The 10,938-nt window shown below is 40.0% G+C and overlaps 1 protein-coding gene and 1 pseudogene across 2 annotated transcripts in view; both read right to left on the bottom strand.

Annotated features, from left to right (window-relative positions):
- LOC144657833 (uncharacterized) overlaps positions 1–262 on the bottom strand; it is a 1,242-nt gene extending 980 nt beyond the window's left edge. The window contains exon 1 of the mRNA XM_078518197.1: positions 1–262. This exon is cut by the window's left edge and continues 980 nt beyond it. Coding sequence (XP_078374323.1) covers positions 1–262 — 262 coding nt within the window.
- Positions 263–1,656: 1,394 nt separating this feature from the next.
- LOC144658448 (lactadherin-like) lies at positions 1,657–7,413 on the bottom strand (annotated as a pseudogene). Its single transcript, XR_013571720.1, has 6 exons — positions 6,736–7,413; positions 5,502–5,874; positions 4,923–5,085; positions 2,728–3,063; positions 2,089–2,235; positions 1,657–1,887 (listed from the first exon to the last, which is right to left on the bottom strand). The product of XR_013571720.1 is annotated as a lactadherin-like (transcript).
- Between the last annotated feature and the right edge of the window lie 3,525 nt (positions 7,414–10,938).

The raw sequence follows: 10,938 nt of genomic DNA, 5'->3' as shown, positions 1-10,938 counted from the left end.
GCACAGCTGTCCTAAGATGAGATAGGACGACCGCATGATCTGAGAAATATCTCTCTGTCTCTGGCTCTTTCACTATTATTTCATCAGACTGACGGGTGATGAGTAAATCAAGGGTGTGACCATGAATATGGGTGGGTCGTTTTACATGTTGTTGCAGGCCCATTGAATCCAAGAGATCTCTAAACTGTATGGCATCCATGTCAGTAGGCACGTCAACATGTATGTTAAAGTCGCCCAAGAGGACCAGCGGTTCGTTGGACATAACAACGGATTCGAGGTAGTGAGAAAATTCTGCAAAGAATGTACCAATTGAAACTGGATGAACAGGTGAATAAGGCGGCCTGTAAACAATTACAATGCGAAGCCGAGTAGATCTAACATCAACAAGCCACTCTGACACCTCGAACGACGACTTCTCAATTGTGTTGACCTAGTCAACACAATTTGCAGTTCTTACCTTGCAAGCATGGCATCAACAGAGCGATAAATATAACCGGAGTTTAGGATGAAGTTGGGTACGGTAAATACCTAATCGTACCTTTTTGGTATGCTTCGGCTGCATATCAGGCTCGTTTGGTCTCGCCATGGGTATTTTGGCTCGACTGCGTCTCGCCAAAATACGAACCATGGCTTGACCAAACTCGCCTGATATGCCACCAAAGCGTACCAAAAAGGTACGATTAAGTATAAGAAGTGCTCGCGGATGGTAGCTGAGCACTTTGGTCCGCGAACATGTACATTGAACGTGGTGTACTGGCAGGTGCGGCAGCGTGGGTGTTCACGCGCTTTAGTCGACGTACGACCACGTGACACCGTTCATTGGGATGCGCGCGTCACACTGGCGGGAAATTTCATATGGGTTTTCTTAAGTGAATTAATCAGTGCAACTCGCTAAAGTTACGAGTATACGAAGGTGTACTCGTAACTAAAGCGAGTTGCATTGATTAAATCACTTAAGAGGTCCATTTACGGAGTACACGTAAGTGACTGCACTTACCATTTTCGCAACAGAAATTGCGGGTGTTGCATAAAACTTTAATTACGTGAAAAAGGACGTAAGTTTCCCGTATCTTCTATGAAGTTAACGAGAACTTTTTCTGAGAGGTGAAAGGGAAGGTTTTTTTTTCTTTATTTATTACTTAAAATGCGCTTTAAACTCGTCATCGACAAAATAAACAGCAACATAGATTGCCACCAGATATTGAAGTAAAATCACGTTTGAGAATCATTACCAATAATTTGTTTTCTCATTTAATCTCAAACGTAGAAAGTCAAGCCTTTATACATATCTCAGATGAACAAAAAAATGCAATCGGTTTAATTAATAAAGTCACCATAACACAAAGTTAAGTGTGCCCGTAAGTGAATCCGAAAGGCAGACACTTAGGAGTGCGCTAAGTATGTTCCATGCAACACCCATAAGTATACCCAAAGCAGATTCGTAAGTGTCTTACTTAAGTGAGCACCTGTGGACGCTTTATGCAACCGGGCTCAGGTTTTCGTTTCTAGTTTCCAGTTCTCCTCTAACTCTTCTCGAACGATTCAAAAAATCAAAAGCCAGTTTGGTTTCAACAGCATTTATTGTTGATCTAATATAAATCTGATGTAACCTTCTCATTGATGTAAGCAATCACCATTAAGAACTCTACAGTTAGATAATAGGGTGCATGACAGCACAAAATTCTTGTACGATTCAGCGTGCATTTTTCAATGCTTATAAATGTTACTGTTGGCTTTTCTGAGGTGACTGAATACTAACAGGAGTAGGTGTGCAAATCAGTAAATACAAACGTTAATTTCATGATCTCGTGCAATAAAGGTATAATATTCAGCTGAATATGTACAGTGCACAGCAACAAAATAACAATCCACTTTTCTTTCAAATACCTGTGGAGAAGACAAGATGCTTGAGGTCAATAAACACTCGTGTATTCATATGAAAGCCCCAAGCAAGGCCACGACCTTTTGGGGTTGAAATTTGAACGCCCCTTCAGATATGGCCAAGAGAAAATCCGTAACCATTTACACTCTTGAGCGGAGCGAGACATACAGTTTCGACTAAAAAAACACAAAAGATGGACAACTTACCGCGTTACCTTAGCAACCATACAGCTCCACTCTCATTGCTATCCACTCATGCCAAGCTACTGGTCGAAAACGGATATAACGTGCCGTGATTGGTGGGTTTAGGTCATGTGACACAACCGTGACCCGGTCTTGATTTCCAACAAACGTCTAAGTTGGTAAGATTGAAAAATGTTACGTATGCACATAGCAAACATCTGAGCAGCACTAAGCCCTCTCCCCTCCCTCCCGAGGTATTTTGGACTGTCTTGTTCCTTGCCAACAGTGATACGGAAAATTGCACGACACAGCCGAATCCATTAGGGCATCGGCATTATCTCCCTTTATAAAACAAGAAGTTTTCAGGCCGCATCTTATCCCAGTTTCCGTAGCATGAAGCGACTAGGAGTATTTCTTCTCCACCGTGGATGGGATGCTAGTCCATCGCAGGGTTACCCCCCGATGGTACCCACCCATTTATACACCTGAGTGAAGAGAGGCACTGAGAGAGCGCAGTGCCCCGGCCAGGGCTCGAATCCGGACCACTTACCATTAGACCACCACGTGTTCTTATATTTTCTAGACCTTCTTAAAATAAAACTGATTAGACTTTTAATTAAGAAAAAAATAAAGGTTAATCGATATTTTGCTGAACTTACTAACCTTGTCTTGGGTTTGACCTTGTTCCCTGTAGTACTGGAAGTTCACTCCATCGTTACTGTGCGCCAGTTTGTAAACGGTAACCCATTCGTCCCATGAGGTGTCGCCTTGTCCCTGCGTTGCTACTCGATCGTGTGACTATGGGGTTGTTACCATGGTTACCACCCAAATCAATCTGAAGCCATTCATTGACATTTTTTGTTTTAGACGACCAAGCCGTTGACCCATGTAATCTGCCGTGACTGGCGGTGTCTTCGTTGCTATATTCCGAAGAGGCAGTAATTTGAGCATCGAGGATTGCACCGCTTTCCAAACCGAAGGCTTCTTGTAATTTGCAGCCTTAAAAGTGTATAGAATCGTAAAAATATGGTTTTCTGTCAGGACCGTATACCAATACCTCCAGAAACTCACAAGGGGTGAAACGTGTAACGCACGTTCACAGCGTTTGAATAGTCAGTTTTTCCAAGTACCATATTTGGAAACACGACGAGTTTGTACGCGAATGCTTTACATATACACGTAATGACACAAGAACATTTAAGAGGAGAATTTAACCAAATTTAACTTTTTTCAGGAAAAAACAAAATTACGCCATCGAGCGCGAGCTAGCGTGCGCTGTGAATTTAATCCAAATAGTACAACTTTAATTGGTTGATGTTCTCTCATGATTTTCCAAATGGAAACAAATGTGCTAACGCTCGTTTGTACAATGTGAATCATAACGAGTTACCCGTTTCAACTCTTATAGGTTTCTGATAACGTAACTGATCTAATAAACGCCCGGGGCGTCTATTAAATTTTAGGGTTCAAAGAGGGGGCGTTGAATAGATATGAGGCGTTTATTAGAGAGAGGCTTTTATTTCACTTAAAGTATATCAACGTCAACAAAACAAGTAAGACGCGTAGTTTGCTTGCGGAGTAAGATAGAAAACAGAGCAAATGAAAGATCATCGCAGTAATGTACTAAACTTAAGCAGTTGAGAAAAGCAAGCTTGAAATAAAAAAAAAATCAGGCTTGAACGGGAATCGCAGAGGTCATGGGTTCGATTCCCGTTCAAGCCAGAATTTTTTTTTTTTTAGGCTTGCTTTTCTCAACTGCTTAAATTGAGTACATTACTGTAATGATCTTGCATTTGCTTAAAATGTATATCCGCAGTACAAATATATGACTTTCATATATTCATTTCATATAGAAAACAGAGTTTGTGGATATAGGAGACTAATCTAATCTGTGCTTATGCAAAGCCGGGAAATGTCGTTCATTGTCCGATATCGATGTCTTTATCGTCATCAGAGTCCACCATGTTGGCATCCAAAGTTGGTCTCTTTGATCTTCCAGTCAAGTAAGAAACCAAATTAATTGCGTGATTTTTGAGCTTCACCTTGGTTTTTTAAGACGATTCTTGGTAAGGGGCGTCTATAAGAAACGGGGCGTTTATTAGAGGGGGCGTCTAATAAAAGCTTGGCTCATACTGACTCATCAATATTGTAAGACTGAGTATCTCTCAACCCAAATCATAAAAATCTGATTCTCTGTATTGGCTTTCTTTTAGGATAACCACTGAGAGAGATACTGGCTTTTTCTGGAGTACTTAATGTAGCTCCAGCACTAGCTGCTACTTCTAAAGAATCAGAATATTCATCATCTTCATTCGAGCTTGAATAATCACTCGGCTCCGCTATTTTGAATTTTTCAGCATATCCGTTGACCACCTTCGGCTGCTACCACAGGCAGACCATCAGGGGAATTGTGTTTTTTGTTTACAAAAGGTATTTTACGCAAAATCATGCATAAAAGCAACTGATGCTTAAAATTAGAACTTGAATGGGCGGTTTTTCGTTACAAATTGCCTTAAAAAAGCAAGAAAGCTATTCAAAAAAGAAAAAAGTTGCACGAAATCCGAAAAGTTGCTCGAAGGACTAAAAGTTGCTCCAAATCATAAAAGTTGCTAAAAATGGACAGCCTTAACTAGAATGCCCTTGTCTAAATCTCGAACACAGGGCTCTTCTCTCCTAGCCTGCATAAGACCGAGGAGCTGTGGGGTCGAGCTCATTGCTGGTGTGCGACCATTGTGCCGCGACTAAGATTTCTCTGATACTGTCCACAAAAGTCTTGATTCTCACATCAATGCACCGAAAAGGTGGCGACAAACAACGTAAGTAGTACAAAAATTTAAACAAACATATTCATTTCGTACCGTAAGTTTCACACAATTGGCCAGTAAATCCTGGAGGGCAATCACAGATGAATCGTTTTTCATTCGCCTCACAGTTTTCACGACATGTCCCTCCGTTAAGGCACGGCTGATCACTGCAACAACGGTTAAAACACTGTGTACAAGGAGACGAGGAAGACGCAGTCTGGCTCGGAGAAGGAAATAAATACATCTTGTTAGTGTAGCAACAAACGAATTCTTCCTATCATCCTTTACAAATTCGTTCAGTACTATTTGGGAGAATTCGAATTGCAATACCTTTATTTAGACACGGTGAGGATTAAAGCTAGAAAACCGGAGAACCCGAAAAAAAAACCGTTGAAGCAAGGACGAGAACCAACAATAGACTCAACCCAAATATGACGCCAAGTACGGGAATCAAACCCGGGCCACATTGGTGGGAGGTGAGCGCTCTCACCACTGCGCCATCCCTGCTTCCCTCATTACCTTGGTACATTTGAGGAGTTAAATGATACTTACTGCAGAAAAGACTCAGAAAAACTATGGCGCGCGTAAAAAAGTAAAATAATTCTCTTCCCCCTTCCCCGAGATTCTTCTTACCTTAACACTGTAGACAATAACCACATCATAGTACTTCGAGCCTTTCTTTGGCTTCAGCGCACCAGGCTTCAGATGTCTGTTTTCTTCATTCAGCTGACAGTTGTCCCGATCCACATTTGTCAGGAAATTGAACGAAATGCATCGACAGTTTGGTCGACATGATTGATAGCAATTTAACACTCCTACCACAGACACATTTTCAAAGACATGTCCAATCAGAGCATAACCATCGACCATGTTCTCTCCAATAATGAAGCGAGATGTAGCAGAACATTTTCCGTCACCGCAAGTGCCAGCGATGACTACGATGCAGAACCCAACGGTTAGAAACAAAGGGATGATGACTTTATGGAGACAGGCTTGGAATTTCCCCCTAGTAAAGTAAGGGACGGGCCATTATTTTCTTGGAGGGGGGTATTAAAAGCTTAACATTTTTTTTTCAAAATGCACACTATGTTTTTTTACATATTGTGTTTGCAACTGATGGATTTTGTCATTCTTGGCCCTGCAAGCAAGCAATTTTTTCAATATTTTTCATACCCCCAACCCCCCACCCCTCCAAAAAAATGGTCCGTCCCTAAAAGTGATAGTTTTACTAAAGGGGAGAGGGGTAGGGGAGAACCTATACGGATATAAATTTTATTTAACTAAATACAATCCTTACCATAATTTTACCACTTGAAAAACAACCATCTAGGCTCTAGCCAGGGGATTCATCACCTGTTATTTTAGCTCAAAATTTCTCTTAGCAAAAATGGGAGCAGTTTTTTGTTATTTTCTGAAGGATGCTATTACGTTTATGAAGTTTATAAGACAGTCAGGTCTAGAAACCAGGAACTAGAAATCACTTTTAATGGGCGACTGGGCACTAGTACAAAACACCGTTTATTTACAACATTAATGAAATACTTAACAATTTATGGGTACACATCTTTGTTGCTATCCATTCCACTTATCCAGGTTGCAGCTAATTTAAATAACTGTTGGTATAATCTGGCGCCATTTTTCCTCAAAGGCATCCTGGCTGCAACAAGTCACGTGACTTATTTTGTATACGTCATTCACATAAATATGACGACATTTGCAACATCTTAGGTTATCGGCTAAGGCCTCAGAAGATAAAGTACACCCTACCTTTTATGTGCAATTAAGGGAGGTCCATGCCTTAATTTTAACAAATATTTTTGGCACCTTCCTCCACCGGGTTCAGTTAATATGTATTTTTTTTACTTACATCAGCTCAGTAAGGTTGGTAACTTGGCAATGTGGAATAGATGTTTTGTTTTCCTTTGTGAATAATTTATGTCCTTCTTGTGTATGGATGTTCTTCCTATGTCTTGTCAAGAGAATACCAAAACAAGAGAGAAATTAAAAATTATTTAGCCTGGGTCTCTGCGGACAAGTTTAGTAACATTTTGTGGACAACAATTTTGAATACTGCTATTACTTTGGTAGACTTTCAACTAAATGCAACCTCGAAGGTTTATTAACTATATAATTATAGCAAAATTGTAGACATGTTGGGGTACGAATCTCGGTGACCTTGCGTAACTCGAGACAATTTTCAGGGGCACCCATCGAGAATATAGTTCAAAACCACTTAAAGATAGCACCATTGAACGTATTTTAGTATTTAAACGGTAGATATAGGCATATTTTTATCCCCTAAAATTTTTTTATCTGTTCGGGTTTTCTAGCTGAAAGTCTAGTGATCCGAAAGTTATAGGGATCAAAACTTACCTTTTCGAAAATTCCAGCCAGAGAAAGGCTCCCGAAAATTCTAGGTGACCTTTTTAGAGTAAAAAATCCGTTAAAAATGAACAGTTATACCATTTTTTAGATATTCGAAAATCGTAGGAAAGGCAGGCAAGCAAAAAAATTTACAATGAATGTTCCGAAAATTCTAGATCTCTAATCGTCTTCCGAACAGATATTTTAACGAAATATTCCGTTGGGTGCCCCTGAATTTTGCGAATACCAACAGACCTACATGAATAACCAACACGAAGGTTAAGAGCAAATGTCCAATGACAAATTCGAAAAGGACTAAAACTAATACAACAAGAGACTATAACATTCACTGGAAGTCTGGAACTTACGTGGAGGTCCAAACCAAGGTCAGTAGACAAACCAAACATGGTCACCGATGGAAGCTATTGTTGCTCTGATTAAACTAAGATAAACAACATGAAATCTTTGTGTTGGCTGTAGGGCCCTTGAATCACGACACTCGCACGTTAGCTACAAGATCACGCCAATTAATGTGCATGAACTAAAATTACTTGATTCTAAAAAATAATATTAAGCTTCACAACATAAATGGTAACCTAGCACCTTTTTCCAACAAGGTAAACCTAAAACAACTATCATTGCCCAATTGCCCGCCTGCAACCTGCATGATTCTATTAAGACAATTTTTTTTCAAAACAGACAAAACTTTAGGCTATGAACGTTCACACGGACCGGGTACAAACGGATCGTTCCCGAATAAACAGACCTTTTTTCGGTCCTGTAGCAGACCTGGCCCACTATGTGGAACCAGCCCCGTATGAAAAAAGGCTTAAAGGCGCCGTAATTCTTTCAAGGACTTGACAGGCTTCTTCTCCAATGTATGGTGGTTTCAGATAAGAATGGGCTTCTAATCAACCACTGTGCAGATGTGTATATTGTGGACGTGGAAGCTTTTTTCTTTTAGCCGCCCATCGTCTTGCCTGTTGGAAGCGGAACGTTAAGCTTCCTTTTGTCGAGAAATTTAGGGATTTTTCCCCTCTTTACCCAAATAATTTGGGAATTTTTTCGCATGTTATCTGGCTTAATATTACTTTCCCGTTATACAACTGAAAATATTGTTGTACCTGAAGACTGGATCTCTTGGTTTGTAACACTCCAACACTGCAATGCTCAACTTTGAGCGACTAGAAGACTAACTTTGATGATCGCGGCTATCATAACTGACTAAGTGAAATCAATAAAAAGACCACAATTACAAAATTAACCTCATGCCGTGAAATAAAATCAGTTATTAAAATAACGCATTGTTTGCTAAAAATACTTTTCACTTTTTTCTTTGATCGGTGGAAGCCTCATGCTGGGAATAGCATTGCTTGAAGTATTCAGATTTGCCTGTGTGCAGCCGTCTAAACAGCCGTCTACAAGCAGGTTTTATTCAGATCAGTTTCCATGAATTTTCTACTAAAATATCCGCGGGTGGAAAGACCTTCATGTATAACTATATAGATTAATGTCTTCATTCATTTATCTTACCCACGTAACACCGAAGAGCTTAGAGCTCGTTGAGACGTGTACGTGCATCGAAGATCGAAATGGAATTTGGAGTGTTGGTTTTTGTGGAGGGAGGAAAACCGGAGAACCCGGAGAAAAACCCTCGGAGCAAGGACGAGAACCAACAAACTCAACCCACATATGGCACCGGGCCGGAATATGGTTGTGAGAAGCATCATTACATCTCCACGCCGGTTTAAATGTGTCTTTCTGAAATGGGCAATACCGCTGGAAATTGTAGCCTGAAGGCTCCATTTATTCCTTTGGGTATAAGTTTCGGCAGCCACCGAAAACGTGTCGCACAACTTCGGTTTTATTCGTTTCTAAAAAGGTGAGATATTTTGGAAGAAGCCGCCCAAGTGACTTCAAAAGACGGAACAATAGCGCAATTAAACCTTGAGCAAACGGAGTTGTGAACGTATCCTTTTGTTCTTGAAGTGTGATTGAACGTCTGATAACCACTACAGACATTTTGTAGATTTAAGTTTTTCGCACTGTATGTTTAGCTTTTATCTTTATATATTAGTAAAGAGCGTGTTGAGAGCTTTAAAAAGAGATCTTGAACGAGTTGTTTTGATCGTTGGAGGCGAAATTAGTTTTGTTTCCTCCGAGCGCGGAGCGGCGGTCTCGGTTTACAGAGTTAATTCTGCGTAACCCTGCAGGTAGCCACATTCCGACGCGTGTTTTATGCCCAGATCACTTTGTATAAATTTAAACTCTTCGTTTTGTTGCTGAAATTTTATTCCAGCTTTCTAAGTGCACAAAGCGATATATTAATCGAGGATTCACTTTAATTTAGTTTAACAAAGCAATAAGCTACCGTAAGTGAGTGCTTTGTTTTTGTAACCCGCCATGTTTTATTTGTCAAAGCGTTGTCGTCTGTTCACCGCAGAATAAAAACAAGGGATTTGATATTTTGATTTTTCCGCACAACAAAGCGAATGAAACCTTGATTTATAATATTGTGAACACGGGGAACTCTATTTAAGCTTTATTTACCTAGCCTTCGGTGACGATTTAAGAAATGTTGAATGTGAAACCGTGCTACGGGCGAGTAAGCTTTTAGCCGAGCTTTTCTAATTTTCGCCAGTTTACCAAATATAACCTTTGCTTAGCTTTATCGTGTGTCACGCCAAGCTTTTGATTTGCATTAAACAATTATTTTCTAATTGAAAAGAAACGCATTTGTTAAGGTCTTGATTCGACCGAGTGCGCTTAAATAAACTCCTACTTGGCTTTGTTATGTAAATACAGCCATGTTGTCATAAAAAGTGCAAGCATTCGCTTGTGACTTCAGTTGTTCACGTCTTGTTCATGGTCGGCGCGGCCGATCGATCGATGAAAACCGACCAGATTTGAATCAAAGAAAATATTTTTATTTTACAAATTAAAGCCATAGAAACACACAAAAAAAGCCACTGAAGGACCAAATATCGACTTCGAAGTCGCGTTTCAACACTTTCCTGGCTTTGTTTATTAGCTTACACGTGGCAAACCCGGCCGGCACAATAACATCGCTTTTCAATTATTTCCTGAAAAAAAATATCTCAGAAACCAAGGCAAGTTTATAATGATTAAAGAGTTCTGTTTTATTTCTAAGTGGTATTTCTTTTTAAACGATATTTCGCTTTGGTTGCATCGAAGATATTTACATGCGGTTAACAAATTATACCGGAGCTTGCTTTACGCCCGTACGTCCACTCCCGGCACTGGCTTTAAAAAAGTTTCCGGTTTTTAAGTTAATCAATCATTCCACGCATTAAACGACGCATAGAAAATAAAATCAGTGAAGCAGATTCCCAGGAGATTTTATTCAGTCTGTTAACAAAAGAAATACATCTCACCTACATCAAAGACGTTGCGCTTTTCACGATCTTCGGAGGCATGCCGGCTTGTCGGCAAATAGATCGGAATGAATAAGCAATGAGTTAAAACAATAGCTTGAATATATGAATGCTTAATAACCTCAAAATTTGAGGTACACATTTAAACCGGCGCGGAGATGTAATGTGGTTGTTCCTCCTCAAACGCAGAATTTGCTAATCAGTTGCATTGAGAAACATATCGCAGATCATCATGTATGTAGCAGGTGCAAAACTATTGTACTGGTAATTACATGTAAATCTTCTGTTACTCTGCATGATCTCGAAAAATA

The sequence above is a fragment of the Oculina patagonica genome, chromosome 6 (genome assembly GCF_052425735.1).
Source record: "Oculina patagonica isolate OP01 chromosome 6, crgOcupat, whole genome shotgun sequence".
Lineage (NCBI taxonomy): Eukaryota > Metazoa > Cnidaria > Anthozoa > Scleractinia > Oculinidae > Oculina > Oculina patagonica.
Note: the sequence above shows the minus strand (reverse complement) of the source record. Positions and strands in the feature narration are given on the sequence as shown.